Source organism: Cervus canadensis, chromosome 32, assembly GCF_019320065.1.
Source record: "Cervus canadensis isolate Bull #8, Minnesota chromosome 32, ASM1932006v1, whole genome shotgun sequence".
NCBI classification, from domain to species: Eukaryota; Metazoa; Chordata; class Mammalia; order Artiodactyla; family Cervidae; genus Cervus; species Cervus canadensis.
In genome coordinates, this window is record NC_057417.1 from 26,599,505 (window position 1) to 26,616,569 (window position 17,065).

Here is a 17,065-nt window from a genome sequence, read left to right on the forward strand (position 1 = left end):
ATGGGTGACTCAGGCTGCTTCCCGGCTGACCGGGCGATCGGTACCCTCCCCCACCCACCAGCCCCTAATGGAACCTTGCTTGCCAACCCCAAGCAGCACCACGATGTAGCTTCCCGCCTCCACACAGGCTGTTCCTGATACCTGCGGGGCTGCCGGTGCTATCTGTTCCCCAACCTAGCCTCTCTGCACATGGAAGTCCCCAGGGAAGACTTCTGTGACTCGACACCTGCCCTGGGGCATGCTCTGTGCCTGCGTTTCTGCCTCACTCCTGCCGTCAGACTGGGAGCTCTTACAAGCAGGGTCCCCGGTTGGGAATCTGAAGTCCCCTCCCCGCCGGCTGGGCCAGCGGCCACAGCACGCAAGGTCATCGCCTGGCCTGGCCCCCACGGTCCGACTATTGGCTCTCGGCTACTCCCGGGCCGGCGGCCTCACTCACCTCTTGAGCTTGAAGCGGATCCGGTGGCTGTGCTCCAGGATGGCCATGAGGGCCTTGGGGTCATACTCGGCCGGCCTCCGGAAGGCCAGGCCCTCGGGCAGCCCCTGCACGGCCAGCAGCCCCGGCTCCCGGAGCAGCCGCTCATAGGGCAGTGGCACCACACTGGCCCTCCCCAGGGCTTCGCCTGCGGGCGCAGGGGGTGGAGGAGAGAGGCCTGATGAGAGGGCAGCCAGGCCGGGGCGGGGGCCGGGCGCGCCCCAGAGCTGGGGCCATGCTGAGCCACTCCCTACGGTGCCGGGTCCCCAGGAGACTGGACTCCACGGGCCCCTTCAATTGCAAACCTCACACAGACTGACCCCCTGCAGGTGGAGCGGGTGGGGGCTGTGGACGGCCCCCCCACCTCCCTGCTGTCTGCAGCTGAGGGCCGTGGCTGCCCATCAAAGGGGTCCCCTGGCTTCCCTGCCACTCTCTTCTCCGGGCTTCTGGGTGGAAGGGAAAGCAGGGCCAGGGGCTCAGGCAGGAGGTGAGGAGGGGGGGGCGGTGAGAGACAGAGAATACACAGGGGAAGGGCAACTGCTGCGGGGACGAAGGAGAAAGGAAGAGAGAGGGGAGGGCAGGGGAGGAAGCGAGGGATGGAGAGGAAGCAAGAGACAGAACAGACAGGCTGAGAAGATGGGGAAGGACGTCCCTGGTAGGCCTGTGATCAAGACTCCACACTCCCAATGCAGGGGCGCAAGTCTGGTCCCTGGCTGGGGTACTAAGGAAGATCCCACACATGCCACATGGTGTGGCCAAAAAAAAAAAAGATGGTGAGCATGAGGGAAGGGGGGATGGAAGGGGTGGCGAGGGGCCTGGGCTCACGGACTTCTGCCGCCCCCCACCAGGAGGCTGAGGGCTTCCCAGGTGGCGCTAGTGGTAAAGAACCTGCCTGCCAATGCAGGAGACATAAGGGGCGCAGGTTCGATCCCTGGGTCAGGAAAATCCCCTGGAGGAGCAAATGGCAGCCCACTCCAGTATTCCTGCCTGGATGATCCCAGGGACCGAGGAGCCTGGTGGGCTAATCAGCGCATGTAGGCATGCTAAGTCACTTCAGTCATGTCCGACTCTGTGACCCTGTGAACCATGACCTGCCAGTCTCCTCTGTCCTTGAGATTCTCCAGGCAAGAATACTGGAACGGGTTGCCCTGACCTCCTCCAGGGGATCTTCCCAACTCAGGGATCGAACCCGAATCTCCTATGTCTCTTTCATTTCATGCAAGTTCGTTACCACTAGTGCCACCTGGGAAGCCCAGGGGGGGCCAAGGTCCACGGGGTTGCAAAGAGTCGGACACGGCTGAAGCGACTGAGCATGCACCTACCAGGAGCCAGAAGGAAGCTACGCCCCTCGTAGCCACTTCTGATTCTGCCCGAGGCAGGCAGGCAGTTGGGGTGCAGTGAGCAGGGGTGCAGGGCTCTGGGCATGTGCCCTGTATATGGCAAGAGTTTCTGCAGTGACACAGCCCACCACGCGTGACCAGTCCTCCCATCCCAGGGCCTCCAGATCCTGACTCCCCTTGGCTTCCTTCTACTGACATCTAGACTCCAGCAGGGTTCCCCTACTCGCCCAGACCTCTGCTCCAGCGAGCCAAAGGCTGCAGGAGGAGAAGGAATAATGCAGATAAGAAATAATGGTGTGGGGGGGAGAGGGAAGGAGTCCCTTAGGGATGGAAGGGACCACCTGAGGTCACCCAGGGAGCGTGGAAGTCACCACCGGGCCAGAGACCTGGTGGCAACCTGACATTTCCTGAGGGAGGCCAGGCCTGCTCATCCCTTCCCCTTTTCCCACTCCAGGAGAAAGACTTGGGTGGTCAGTTAGCCCTCATTCAGTCATTCAACAAACACCCTCTGGGCTCCTGCTAATGCTGGGCTCTGAAACTGCAAGCTAGAAACAGCAGAAAGTGCAGGTGTGGTCCAGGATCCTGGAGAGCAACCGGGTGAGGACACAGTGGGTGCCCACAGGGGACCCTAACCCAGCTGGGAGCTGGGGGCTTCCTGGAGCTGAGCCTCAGACAGCAATGCCATGTCCACCAGACAGAGGAGGGGAAGGGCCGGCCCGACAGGCGCAGCAGAGCAAAGGTGAGGAGGTGTGAAATGAAGCCAGAGTGAGTGGGAGCAGAGGAAGGTGGTCAGAAGGGCTGGAGGGGGGGTTGGCAGGCTGGGGTGGGGGCTGATGCCACACCCAGGGTGACGGGGAGCCCAAGAAGGGAGTGGAGGAAAGAGCTCTGTGGTCAGACCTGTGCTTTAGGAAGATGCCTGGCACGGGGCAGGTGGGGGGCAGCAGGGAGCTGGAGGCTAGGCGATCAGGGCAGGGATGGTGGTTCAAGGAAACGGGGCTGGGCTGGGAGATCCATGCCTGGGGATGCAGAACAGGGGAGAGCTGGAGGGTGAGGGGGAGAAGGCCCCCACGCCTTGAGGTTTTGCCCACGGCCTGCAGTGGCGGGAGCGGGGCCTCCTCAGCTGGGGAGGGTGGGGCCGGGGGCTCCCACCCACCTGGGGGCCCCAAATGGAATGAGGAAGGATCTTACTATAAAGAACATCAAACACCTCCTCTACCATCTTCCGCAGAAGGTACACGTCCGAGCCATGTTCCAGGGCAGACCGTGGGATGTTCCGGCTGCCACCCTCACCCCGTGGCACCTTCTTGGGGTGCTCTGCCTCCGGCTCCTTCCACAGGGGCCCTCCTGCGGGACAGAGCAGGTGAGGCCGTGGTGAGTTCTCGCGTCACCACCAGCCCAGTGAGCGGGGATGTCCCTGGCTGGGGTCGAGTCCTGCGGCTGGGCACCCAACACGGAGTGCCCACGGAGGAATGAAGGAAGGATTAATGAGTGAGTGAGGCCTGCCCCAGCCACCTGCCTAGGGCCAGGCTGGTCATCAGAGCGCCCAGTACTCAGCGTAGGGCACGCATCCCTGCTTACCTCTAACTCACCGGCTGACCCTGGGTAAGTCCCTTCCCTCTCCGGGCCTCAGTCTCTGAGCTCTCAACGGGAGACTAGCTGACCTGGGGCAGAACTGGCGTTCAATGAGTGTCCGGTCCATCACCCCTTTCTGTCTTAACCCATCAAGGTCCTAGCTCTCTGCTCTGCCATATGGGGAGATGATGGGGACCCCAGCAAGAGGCTGAAGGGGGCTGTGAAGTGCTTCATGCCAGGCTGGGCTAGGGTGGGGGCCTGGGAGCATGGGGAAGATGCTAGAAACTTCGTTGGAAAGAGAATGAGAGGGGGGGCCTGGGGGCCCCCCCTCTCAGCTTGGAGTCTGCTCTCCTTGGGGACCTGTGAAGCTTGAAATAAACCAGCCAAGTTCCCGGCACTATAAATAGCAGCTCTGCCTGGCTCTGGGAAGCCAGGTGCACCTTCCCCAGGCTCCGGGCTGGCTCCCAGCCTGGCCCATGAGGGCCACAGACCCCCGCCACTGCCCACCCTACCCAGGTCCAGGTCTCCTGCCCAACCTTGGAGAGGGGACAGGTTCCGAGAGCCAGGTGGGAGAGGGGGCTGGCTGGGGAGGGAGCTGGTCCCCAGTAACGATACAATGATGTGTCCCAGCACTGGGGGTCAGCCTTCCCAGAAATGGCTAATCCAAGAGTCCAAGCCCCGGGCAGGGGTGGGTGGGGCTGGGGTCATGAAAGGACTACTAACAGCGAGGAAAACTGGCTGGCATTTATTGAGCGTGAACTATGTGCCAGGCACTGTTCTAGGTGCTTGCCATGTATTAATTCGTTTAATCCTCAGCTCGACCCAGGAGAGGGTAGCACTGCGGTCCCCTTTCACAGATGAGAAGACTGAGGCCCAGCAGGTGGCCGAGCCAGGATTCAGCCCCAGGCGTCTGGCTCCAGGGCCCGCTCTTAGCCCCAAGAGCTCTGGGTCCCCCAAACCACGGGCTTGCATGCCCACCTGGGCTCTAACCTCCCACAGAGGGGAAGAAGATCCCGCTCCCTGGGGAGCTCACCGCCAAGCTGGGGCACCAGGCGTGCAGATGGAAGTTGTGGGCACAGGAGGAATGCATGGAGTGGGTGGGGGGCAGTCATGGCCTGGGCGCTAGGGCAGAGGGGCATGGATGAGGCCGGGAGGGGTGTGAGTCTGAAGGCTGGGGCGACGTCTGCCAGGCACAGGGGGGCGGGAGGGCCTGTCAGAAGAGGGCACGGGAGGGACGGAGGCGGCGGTGAGCAGGGACACGCACGGAGCCGGGGGTGTGCGCCTGAGCACCGGGGATGCGGGGAGGAGAGAACGCAGAGGCCCGGCTGCTTCCGAGGAGCCCTGGAGGCCCAGGTAGCACTGAAGAGTTGGGGGCTTCAGAGGGACCCCTCTGGATCGGGGCTAGTGGCTCACAGCTCAGAGGGCGCATCTCTTCCGGGAGTGACCAGGAGCCCTTGGCAGGGGTCACAGGGGGTGCACACGCTGCACCCCCCCATTAAGAAAGGGCAGACCCCATCTCCATCACCCGTCAGCTGCGTTTTGCACCCCTCACCGCCCGGTTACGCTCACCGCATCTCAAGTTCTCATCTGTACACCAGGGGCGACTGTCCCGAGCCCTCTGGGAACAGCAGAGAGCGCCAGGGCCCAGCCCTAACTGCTCCTGTTTCTACAGCGTTCCCTACGTGCTGGAGGAGTCCTCAGTCACGTCACCCCCGGGGGCCTCCAGCAGGCAGCTCCAAGATTCTGTTACTGTGACAGGGTCAGTGCCAGCCTCCCAGGGCTGACGTCAGGACGAGGGAGTTTGTGCTTCAAGGGTGTCGCACGCAGCAGGCACTCAATAAATATTAGCTGAGCACGTGGACTCGGTCCCCACGTCAGGGATGCGCAGGAACGGGGCCACAGCGCTGGGCCTCAGTGTCCCCTTCTGTCCCCGAGCGGATGGAGGCGGCCGCGTCTGGACCTCCCAGGGTTGGGTCAACTCGTCTCTCTTGGCCGAGGGATGCAGTGTGATCCTGCCCCGAAAATGCCATGTTGGGAAGCCTGCACCTGCCCAGCTTGCCCTATGTCTCCCCCAACACAGGGCCACCTGGTGTTGCACCAGGGACCCAGCAAGCGGCCAGCTCTCCTGCCCTCCAGGACGGCGGGCCCCGGCCCTCTGGAGCCCTGGGTACTCACGGCAGAACCTGAGGAAGTCTGACTGCAGCTCCTTGCGTGCGTTCAGGAACATTCTCCCCTTCTCAGTGCCGACCACGAAGGCGCTCTCATCATGCACGGCGACGCAGGCCACCTCGGCGTTCAGCTTGGAGAGCGCTGAGCACTGCGTGGGGAGCAGGGATGTGAGCTCGGGAAAGGGCCCCCCACTCTGGACACCCCCAGGGCCAGCTTTGGGGGGGTGAGAGCTGAGCCCCAGCTGCCCGAGATCTCCCCAGCAGCTCAACGTCTTGGGTCTTAGATGCTGCAGTGGGAATGAATGAACGACCCCCACAGAGCTTGGCCAAGGTCAGGGGAAGAAGACAAGGTTATGGTTTCCGGAGGAGGACAAAGGCACACAAGATCTGTGTCCCATCCCCAGGCCCTCCTGCTCTTGGTGGGCCTCTGGCCTCAGGCCTGGCCTCAGCCCCAGGGGCGATCCTGTCCTGGGCTCTAAGTCCCTGAAGAGGAGGTGGGACGGGTACCAGGAGAATCAAGGTTTTAATCCTGCATCAGCTTCTTCCTAAAAGTCATGCCCTCTTCTGGGCCTCAGTTTCTAAGTCTGTAAAATGGAGACAAGCTGTCCAGCTCCCAGAGTGGCAATGGGCTTTTTCTGGGGATTCAATGGGGCCTGGCTGGTGGGAAAGAACCTCTAAACCACGGCAGCATGTGCAGGGATGAGGCAAAGAGTTTCTTTCTGCAGCCCCAGAGTTGAGATTGGCAGGCCCACGGCACAGGAAGCCCTAACACGGGGGCCCTGCAACCAAGACCACCAGTATCTCAGGCCTCTAACCCACCTCACTGGGAAACCTATCTGCAAAGCTTGTGACATGCAGTCAGCCAGTCAGTTCAGTCGCTCTGTTGTATCCGACTCTTTGCGACCCCATGGGCTGCAGCACGCCAGGCGTCCATCCCCGTCCATCACCAACTCCCGGAGCTTGCTCTAACATGTCCACTGAGTCGGTGATGCCATCCAACCATCCCATCCTTGGTCGCCCCCTTCTCCTTCTGCCCTCAAGCTTTCCCAGCATCAGGGTCTTTTCCAATGAGTCAGTTCTTTGCATCAGGTGGCCAAAGTATTGGAGCTTCAGCTTCAGCATCAGTCCCTCCAATGAATATTTAGGACTAATTTCCTTTAGGTGTGCAGTCAGCATCTGATAAGTGCTGGGTTTTATCTGAGTTAGCGCTCTGTGGACAGTCAGAAGTCTGGCTTCTAATCACAATTCTGCTGCTATGTGATCTAGGCCAGGTTCTACACCCTCTCTGGGCCACAATCATGCCTTGAGTGGCAGCTCCGGCAGGGAATCGCCCTAAGGAAGCTGGGGACATCGGGCCAGCAAGACTGTCCCCTGGGGCAGGGATGGTGTTGATTTCCTCTCTCTAAGATTAAAACCAAGCCCTGCGCTCCTTTTCCCCGAGGCAACATGGTAAAACAAACAAACAAATAGATTCAGCTGTCTCCAAGGGGAGGCCACCAGGGCTGGAGGTGAGCCTCTGCTATGTGGTCACTTCACAGCCCAAGAAGCTGAGGTCACAGCAGGGAGCGGATTCGCCCAGAGGCACAGAGAATGAGGGTCTCGAGGAAGTGTCTGGAAAAGGGTCGGAGACTGGATGGGGGGAGGTGATGAGCAGACAGCGCTTTGCCCTCCCCGCACCTCCACTGCAGACTGCCTGAGGACCCGGCCCAAGGCCGAGAGGGTGCCAGCAGAGTTAAGGCACTGTCAATCAAGTGCCATCGCCACCCAGGACAGTCCCTCAGGACACCTGTACAGGCCTCGATGCAGGGCAGCGGGGGAGCCTGTCCTGTCCACGGCACGTCCGTTCCTCCAAGGAGCCCCTGAAACACCCTCCACGGCAGCATTGCCAGCTGAACTCAGTCATGTCCGACTCTTTGCGACCCCATGGACTGTAGCCCGCCAGGCTCCTCTGTCCATGGGATTCTCCAGGCAAGAATGCTGGAGCAGGTTGCCATTCCCTTCTCCAGGGGATCTTTCAAACCCAGGTCTCCCACATCGCAGGCAGATTCTTTGCCGCTGAGCCATCGGAGATGGTCCCCTAGAATTTCTGCAGTGACGGAGATGTTCTATTTCTACACTGTCTGATAACATGACCACTAGCCACATGTGCCTCACCCCCCCCCAAGCTCCAGAAACGATGCTTAGTGTAATGGAGTCACTGAAATATTTTATCTGGTTATTCATAAACATTTATTTGGCTGCTTTGGGTCCTAGCTATGGCATAAGGGATCTGTGATCTTAGCTGTAGCATGGGGGATCTTGAGTTCCCTGACCAGGGATCGAACCCGGGCCCCCTGCATTGGGAGCATAGAGTCTTATCCATTGGACCACCAGGGAAGTCTCAGGGAGGGAGACTTGTGACCATCCCGGGGATGGGACTTGAACTTCGAGAGGTGACGAAATGAAGACAAGGGGTGAGGGGACGAGGGCTGAGCTTTCACAGGCTTGATCTCACTTAAGTCTCCCGCCTGCTGGTGAGGGCAGAGGCCTTGGGGCAGGTGGGGGACACGGAGGCCCAGATTGGCGGGGCTCCTGTGAGCAGCAGAGTTATGAAGGCCGGCTGTCCCACTGCCCCGGGGGCACTCACCATGGAATCTAAGGCAGACACGAGGCTGGTGATGATCTCGTCTTTGCGGGCAAAGGCAGAGGTCCAGCGGTCAGGCCCGCAGCCGTTGGCGGGGATGTCACAGCGCTTTCCCAGCAAGGCCATGGTCGCCTGGAGGGAGGGAGGCGGGGAGCAGGTGGAGGTGGGTGGGGCGGGGCACACGTAGCGTCTGTCCCCCCATAACCCGCCGAGCCCCTGAGACCACCTCCACCTCCCAGGTGGGATGAGTCAAGGACTGGTCTTCTCTTCCCCTAAGGGTCTTCCACGCACGAAGGACTCTGAGGTCTATCAGGCCCGGACCCGCCGCAGCCTGCACGGCGCATTACAGGTGTGAGAAACGGACGGCAGAGTAACTGAGGGCATGTCTCCCCAGGTCTGCACCCCGGAGCCAAGCCAGTGTCATGAGCAGTCTGCTTGGCAGGCCCTAAATGCCAGCTCTCCCCACACACACTGTTCTTGCATGGCCCTCCCTTGCTCATACACCCTCCATAGCTCCCTACTGCCCACGTTAGCTCTCGACTCCTCAGCTTGGTATTCAAGGTTCCAGACTTGTCCCTTGCCTCAGCTCCCCCTTATACCTCCATGCTCTGAGTCCTCTAAATGTCACCATCCTCCAGACATATGACCATCCTTTATGGGTCCTCAGCTGTCAGGGGTTCTATTCTCCGAATACCCTCCCTGGCCCCTTTGGCATTTACTGACTGCTTCCTTAGCTTTAAAAGTAAACATTTTTTTTTTTTTTTTTTTAGTATCTGGCCACACTGCACAGCATGGCTGAGGTGGGGGGTGTCTTAGATCTCCAACCAGGGATTGAACCCCTGTCCCCTGAATTGGAAGGCGGAGTTTTAACCACCGGACCGTCAGGGAAACCCCTGCCCCCTTAGCTTTCAATTGTCACCTCTGCTGGGAAGGCTCCCTGGATTGCCCCCTCTCCTACCCCTTCCTTCCCAGGATGGGTCAGGTATCACTGGGCTCCCCTCTGTCCCTGAGCGACCCCATCACAGTTCCCAGGGGCAAGGCTGCTGCTGCCCCAAGGCTGTGGAGCTTCAGTCTACTTCCTGTAGACGGTCACAACTGAGTCTCAGAGCTGCAGAGAGATACAGCAGGGCAGAGGCCCCTTCATCCCAGACGAGGTTTCCCCAAGACAGGACTTTGCCCCTCGTCATGAGACTCCGGGAGGACAGAGCTGGGGCGCCCTCAGATCAGGGCCCCGTTATGGGGGCTGCGCCTGGCAGAGACAGGCCTGCTGGTCCTACATCACCCAGCCGGGAGGGGGCCCCACTAGATAACAAAGGTCAGCCTCCCTTGGGCCCCAACACCCCTGATCCATCCTGCCCCTCCCTTTCCTGACCCCAGGAACCAGGTCCGGGGGGCCCCTCCCCCAGGATGCCCCAGTGCCAGCATCTTCCTATGGGCCACCTGCCCCCTCGCCAGTCCAAGCAAAGGAGAGGGCAGAGAGCAGAGACAGGGACCCTCGGTCCCCCTCCCCAGGCTGAGACTCTGTGGGCCTCTGTGTGGAGGCCCCAGGTGGCCAGTTCTGGTGAGGGAGCAAGGAACAGAGCTGCAAGCATCAGAGGGAGTCTGTGAGTCCTGCCCTCTTGGCTTCCTGGCGGGGAAGGCATCTGTGCACGAAACCGGGGCTGGGGGTTGGAGAGCCCCGGCAGGTGACGGCTGGGCCTGCTGCCTTGGTGCAAAGGCCAGAGTGTCTTCTGCCCCCAGAGCTGCTCCCCCTCCCGGATCATAAGCTCTATGAGGGCAGGGACTGGTTGGCCAATTCCTGCTGCACCCCAAGGGCCCAGCTCCGTGTTGTCCAAACCACAGACCGTGGCCTTTTAGTGGCTCGTGAAATCGATGCCACAGAACAGCAAATGTCAGAGCCTGCCACACATGACATGGTGAGACATGTCCAACTTCAGTGATGGAAACATTCAAAGGAATCAGGGATGCGCTAGAGCGTTTCTCGCGAAATTAAAAGACGTTTGCTCCTTGGAAGAAAAGCTATGACAAACCTAGACACTGTATTAAAAAGCAGAGACATCACTTTGCTGATAAAGGTCCATACAGTCAAAGCTATGGTTTTTCCAGTAGTCATGTATGGATGTGAGAGTTGGACCATAAAGAAGGCTGAGCACTGAAGAATGGATACTTTCACACTGTGGTGCTGGAGAAGACTCTTGAGAGTCCCTTGGACAGCAAGGAGATCAAACCAGTCAATCCTAAAGGAAATCAGTCCTGAATATTTATTGGAAGGACTGATGCTGAAGCTGAAGCTCCAATACTTTGGCCACCTGATGTGAAGAGCTGACTCAGTGGAAAAGATCCTGATGCTGGGAAAGATTGAAGGCAGGAGGAGAAAGAGGTGACAGAGGATGAGATGGTTGGGTGGCATCACCGGCTCAATCAACATGAGTTTGCGCAAACTCTGGGAGAAAGTGAAGAACGGGGAAGCCTGGAATGCTGCAGTCCATGGGGGTCACAAAGAGTCGGACATGACTTAGTGACGGAACAACAGCAAGAGCTTGGCTCTGGACGCTGTCCGGCCCAAGCTGGCTACTTAGTTGTAGATAAATATTAATTTTAATAACTGGCCAGGTCAGCAGTTGCCCCAAGTGAGTATGGATTCACTTCTAAATGTTTATAAAATGTATTTATTCTCCTAGGTTGTCTTACCAAGAAAAAAAAAAATCCACAACTACAGTCAAGTGTTTTAATATCCCACTCTCAGTAACTTTGATAACTTTGATAACAAGCAGACAGGAAAGGTAGAGAACACCTGAAATACACTATCAACCATCTTTTTTTTTGGCCGCGTGGCATGGAGGATCTTAGTTCCCCAAGCAGGGATCGAACTCATGCCCCTTGCAGTATATGCGAGGCATCTTAACCACTGCACAGCCAGGCAAGTTCTTGCCTTACTTTTAATAAAAAAAAAGCTTGAAACCAGCAGCATTAAGGGATGCTGAGGGTTATGCCAGGCCCTGGATAGGAAATGCTGATGGACCAAGCAGCAACCAGGGGCTTTCTGCGACACGAAGCCTAACCGCGGGGCTGTCTCGAGAGCAGCTGAGAGGCTGGCCTGACCGGGGTGCATGGAGGCTTGCCCCCTCCCCTCAGCCACCCCCTGCCCTCCCCAGTCCCTTGAGCCACTTCCAGAAGGGCCTCAGGCTGCCAGCCTCCCAGCTGCTGGGCGCAAATCGAATCAGGGCAGAGCAGGAGGCACCAGACAGATCTCCAGCCCTGGCCTCCGGGTCGCCCCAGACGGCTGCCGGCTCCTTCCGGCACAGGTCCTAATCCGTTTAGGAAGGAGCCAGGGGCTCAGGGAAGGGGTGGGGGGGGGGGCGCGGTGCGGAGGGCGCTGGGCTGTGGGCCGTCCCCTGATTCCTTGTCCATCGTGCTCCCAGAACAGAGAAGACCCTCCTGGACCCCTGAGAGGGGCAGGTTCCTGTGGCTTGAGCTGCTGCCAGTGGAAGAAGAGGGGCCCAGAGTGCTGGAACCGGCTGGGAGCTATGAGCCGGGAGCCACGCATATGTGGTGAGACCTAGGCCTGGAGCTGCCAGAACCACAGGGGATCAACCACCTAAACCCCCTGTTTTCTCATGTGCAAGGTGGAAAAAGTGAAAGTGAAGTCGTTCAGCTGTGTTCCACTCTTCGCGACCCCATGGATTGTAGCCTGCTAGGCTCCTCGGTGGAGAAGGCGATGGCACCCCGCTCCATTACTCTTGCCTGGAAAATCCCACGGATGGAGGAGCCTGGTAGGCTGTTGTCCATGGGGTCGCGAAGAGTCGGACACGACTGAGTGACTTCACTCTCACTTTTCACTTTCCTGCATTGGAGAAGGAAATGGCAACCCACTCCAGTGTTCTTGCCTGGAGAATCCCAGGGACGGGGGAGCCTGGTGGGCTGCCATCTATGGGGTCGCACAGGGTCGGACACGACTGAAGTGACTTAGCAGCAGCAGCAGGCTCCTCTGTCCATGGGATTCTCCAGGCAAGAATACTGGAGTGGGTTGACATTCCCTTCTCCAGGGGATCTTCCCGACCCAGGGATCAAACCCAGGTCTCCTGCATTGCAGGCAAGACGCTTTACCGTCTGGGCCATCAGGGAAGCCCAATGTAAAGTGTAAGGTGAGAAATGTATCAGCTGGGGCTGCTTCTAATCTGAAAATGAGGGAGAAGAAAGCCACCCAATGAGACCAACAGACTGCACAGAACAGAGAAGATGGAGTATGCTAGCTGAGCAGGAGGCAAGTGACCCAGAAAGTACAGGAGACAGTCCCTGGGGGGAGGGATGGATAGCCACCGCCTGAGCCATGACACAGGTCACACGCCAGCGAGGACGGGGACAGGGTGAGGCTGCAGCAGCTAAGGGCTGCTCTGTGTCACCCGGGAGAAGCCATCAGAAGTGGCATCATGGGTGACCGGTTCCCAACCTGGGGCACAAGCAGCAAGGAAGCCTTGAGTGACAAGGGACTTCCACTCACGCCCAGGTTTCTCGGGGGACAAGAGCATCTGCGGGGGCCGTGAGCATCCCACCACAAACATTTCTCCGGAGGGTACCAGGGCCACACAGCTGGCTTCCCCACCCTCCTGGTGCTGCCGGCTGAGGGTCCGAGGCCCTCTCCCCGCCGGGAGGCAATCTCGGCTTGAAAGGGAAAGTCGCTCAGTCGTGTCAGACTCTTTGTGACCCCATAGACTACACAGTCCATGAAATTCTCCAGGCCAGAATACTGTAGTGGGTAGCCGTTCCCTTCTCCTGGGGATCTTCCCAACCCAGGGATCAAACCCAGGTCTCCGCATTGCAGGCGGATTCTTTACCAGCTTTGCCACAATGGAAGCCCAAGAATACTGGAGTGGGTAGCCTACCCCTTCTCCAGGGGATCTTCCCAACCCAGGAATCGAACTGGGGTCTCCTGCACTGCAGGCGGATTCTTTCCAACTGAGCTGCCAGGAAAGCCCATTCCTTTGTGGCTCAACTGGTTAAGAATCCACCTGCAATGCAGGAGACCTAGGTTCGATCCCTGGGTCAGGATGATCCCCTGGAGAAGGGATAGGCTACCCACTCCAGTACTCTGGCCTAGAGAATTCCATGGACTGTGCAGTCCATGGGGTTGCGAAGAGTGGGACAGGACTGAGCAACTTTCACTTTCTTTCGGCTTACACATCATCTCTTCGCTGGTGCTTCTCCACCTCTCTCTCTCCCTCCTCTCCTGAGATTGCTGCCTCCTCCGCATCAACTGTTCAGTGCCCAACAAGCAATCCAAACACAACACGGCCCACATTCCCCACTCAGATCCTCTCCTCTCCCGCCATCGGCTCAGATGCAGGCGGATACCGGGGGACCTCATCCCCGAGTCCCTCCTCTCTCACCCCTGAAACGATCCGGAGGGGAGTCCCGAGCGCTCAGCTCCGGAACGCACCCAGGTCTGCCCACTTCTCGCCGCCTCCCTGTCCAGGCCGCCCTCCTCGATCACCCACTCCGTGCCAATGGCCTCTCACGGATCTCCCTGACCTCCTCCTGCCCCCACGGTCCCCTTGCAAACAGCAGCCACATCATCTCACGTGGCTTTCCCGCTAAGAAGCTTCCAGGGGGTTCCCACCACAGGCAGAAGGTCGCCTCCCCGAGCTGTAGGCTCATGTGACCCAGGCCTGTTTGCCCCTTTCCTCCCCCTTCCAACCCCACTGTACTGGGCTCCAGCGCTGCCCTCTTTCTGTTCCCCAAACACATCGTGTGCTCCCCTCTGGGGCCTTGGACTCGGCTCCTCCGGAAGAGAAGGTTCTGGCAGGTCCCTATATTCTCCCGTTGCCCCCTTCGCTCCATCAGCTCCCTGACCCGGCAGCCACGTGGCAGCCCACCCCCATCTCTTCATTCATTTCCTTCATAGTATCTGAAGTGACCTGCTCACGTGCTTCCTGCCAGATTTCCCCAACTGGAACTCGGCTCTGGGAGACCAGAGGGTGTCTGCTTTACTGTATTTTCACTGCCTCGAATGCCTGCTCGAGTTTTCAAGGACACTCAACGAATATTCGGGGAGCTAGGGACTTCCCTGGTGGTCCAGGCGTTAGGACTCTGAGCTCCCACTGTAGGAGTTCGATCCCCGGCTGGGGAACCAAAATCCAGCAAACCACGTGGGATAATAACAAATGTGATGGTCAGCCACTTTGGCTGGGAGCCAGGATGTTCAAAAGCTATTGCCAGGCTCCCAACAGGTAATCTGGGGGATTGCAACTTTGGACGTATTTGGATCACGGAGGAGGAACCGTCCAGAAACTGAAAGTGAGGGATCCGACAGGTGTCCTGTACAGGTGTTCCTGCAAGTGTGGTCCCAGGACTGGCAGCATCAGCACCACCTCAACGCTTGTCGGAACGTCCAGGGTGGCGCATCTGCACAAGTGAGCATCCTTCCTTGCTACATCATCCTTTCATCGCAGAGACTCGCCTAAGGGAGCCCCAGTCAGTGGGTAGTGAGGATGAGGTCTGTCCATCTGTCTCTCTGACCCCAAACCTGGTCCTCTCCCCTCGACATGCGCCGTGAGGACCGTACTGCTCACACCTGCCAGGATGCAGGGAGCAGGAAGGTCAGCTGATGGAATCGACAGCTGATGCTCAGCCAGACTGACCAACTCACCCCGGTTTGCCTGGGGCTGTCCCGGCTTTAGCACAGAATCCCCTTAGTCCCAGGCAAAGCGGTCTTCCCAGGACACAGGGATCAGGAGGACCAGGAGCCCAGACACCCCTCTTGGAACCGAGAACAAGGACAGACACTAAAAAGGGAGACAAAGCCATGGACAATAGGTCCTGCCTTGGGTCCAAAACACCCAATTTCATCTAGAGATGAGAGATGGTCTTGGGAGCTCCTCAGGGGAGGGGGACAAAAGGGAGGTCTCCTGGGGGGGCGGGGTGCTGCTTCACCCAGGAGATCACAGAAATGGGGAGGAAGCCACTCTCCTGATGTGCTTGAAGGTCACACGGGTAGCAGACAGGACAACCTTTGGGGCTTTTATGAAGCGCCAAAAAGCAGATCGGGCTTCCCTGGTGGCTCAGCAGTAAAGAATTCACTTGCCAATGCAGGAGACTCGGGTTCAATCCCTGGGTGGGGAAAGAAGGACATGGCAACCCACTCCAGTATTCTTGCCTGGAAAATGCCATGGAGAGAGGAGCCTGGTGGGCTACAGTCCATGGGGAGGCCAAGAGTCAGACACGACTGAGCATCTAAACGACAACAAAAGGCGGAGTTGGGGGAGGTGGAGGGCAGACCCTGGGTCCCTGGTCTGCAGGGACACTGCTCTGTGACACCTCCCCCGGCACCCGGCTTCCCAGCCTTGCTCTGCCCACTGGTGAGTGAGGAGGGCAGGTAGCCCGGCTGCCACCCACACCTGCCAGTCCAGCTTCCTAGGCCCCGCCCCCCAGAAGCCCTGAGGTCTGCCTTGAACTCAGGACACTGTACATTTCAGTGCCCCAGGGATTCTGACACGCAGTTGGGTACCAGGCCTGGATAATCTCCGGGGAAGTTTCCAAGCATCTCGGCTTTTCCTGCCCGCCACCCGCCTCCCACACTTGCCTGGGATTCCTGGCCCAGACAGTGGCAGCTTTGCTGGCCGCCGACAGCTGGAGGCCTGCCCGGGGTCGGAGCCAAAGCTTAGCTGAGTGCTGTGTCCATGGCTGAGTCATGGCTGCCCTGATTCAAGGCAGACTTGCCCCTGGGAGGGAGGCCCCCACGGAAGCTGGGCCCAGAAAGACCACTTCCTCCGGCCCTGGGGCTAGAGAGAGGGCAAGGAGACAGCACTTCAGCAAGGGTTTCCATTCCTAAATACCCCACACTGGGCGCTCGGGGCCAGCTGGAAGGCTGGGGGCGGGGAGGACTGTCCTTGAACTTGTCCTTACTGCCATGCATGGCCTGGGTGCTTGGGAAGACCTCACTCTGGTGGGAAGTGGACCTTCCTCCAGGGGTTCAACACCCCAATACTTTGGCCACCTGATGCAAAGAGCTGACTCATTTGAAAAGACCCTGATGCTGGGAAAGATTGAGGGCAAGAGGAGAAGGGGACGACAGAGGATGAGATGGTTGGATGGCATCACCGACTGAGTGGGCCTGAGTTTGGGTAAACTCCGGGAGTTGGTGATGGACAGGGAGGCCTGGTGTGCCGCGGTTCATGGGGTCGCAAAGAGTCAGATACGACTGAGCGACTGAACTGAACTGAACCCTCTTCGCCCTGCTTCCCCCTCCAGCTCCCTCCTCCTCTCCCTGTCCACCTCCCCTGGGAGTGCCCGTTTACCAGCATGCTGACAGCTATGACCTCCATCCCTGGAGTGTAACAGGGCCCATTCTTTCTTAAATTAGCCATTTTAAAAACATTTATTTATTTTTGGCTGTGCTGGGTCTTCGCTGCTGTGCCGGCTTTTTCGTGGTTGCAGCGAGCAGGGGTTACAGTCTGACTGTGGGGCCTGGGCTTTTGACGTCAGTGGCTTCTCCTGTTGCGGAGCACGGGCTCTGGGGTGCACGGGCTTCAGGAGCTGCGGTTCCTGGGGTTCAGAGGACAGGCTCACTAGTTGCGGCACACTGGGCCCAGTTGCTCCGAGGCACATGGGATCTTCCTGGACCAGGGATCGAACCTGTGTCTCCAGCATTGGCCGGCGGATTCTTTCCCACTGAGCCACCAGGGAAGCCCTTTAGTATTTATTTATTTGGCTGTGCCGGGTCTTACTTTCGGCATGGCAGGATCTTCAGTTGTGGCATCTAATTCCCTGACCAGGGATTGATTGATCCCGGGCCTCCTGTGTTAGAACCATGGAGTCTTAGCTACTGGGCCACTAGGGAAGTCCCCTGGGCCCATCGTAAAGGTAGAAGAAAACCAAGCCCCAGTGGGATGAC

At 58.8% G+C, this 17,065-nt stretch overlaps 1 protein-coding gene across 5 annotated transcripts in view; it reads right to left on the reverse strand.

Moving 5' to 3' along the window:
- Positions 1-17,065, reverse strand: part of GTF2IRD1 (GTF2I repeat domain containing 1) — a 115,433-nt gene that overhangs the window by 68,073 nt on the left and 30,295 nt on the right. For 4 of the 5 annotated variants that reach the window (XM_043455668.1, XM_043455666.1, XM_043455667.1 and 1 more), the window contains exons 2-5: positions 8,179-8,307; positions 5,560-5,701; positions 3,001-3,156; positions 437-620 (exon numbers count right to left, since the gene is read on the reverse strand). In XM_043455668.1, coding sequence (XP_043311603.1) covers positions 437-620; positions 3,001-3,156; positions 5,560-5,701; positions 8,179-8,301 — 605 coding nt within the window. In that variant the 5' untranslated portion in view covers positions 8,302-8,307. Of the gene's footprint in view, positions 1-436; positions 621-2,709; positions 2,728-3,000; positions 3,157-5,559; positions 5,702-8,178; positions 8,308-17,065 lie in introns of those variants that run through there. The other variant, XM_043455671.1, reaches the window with a different exon arrangement.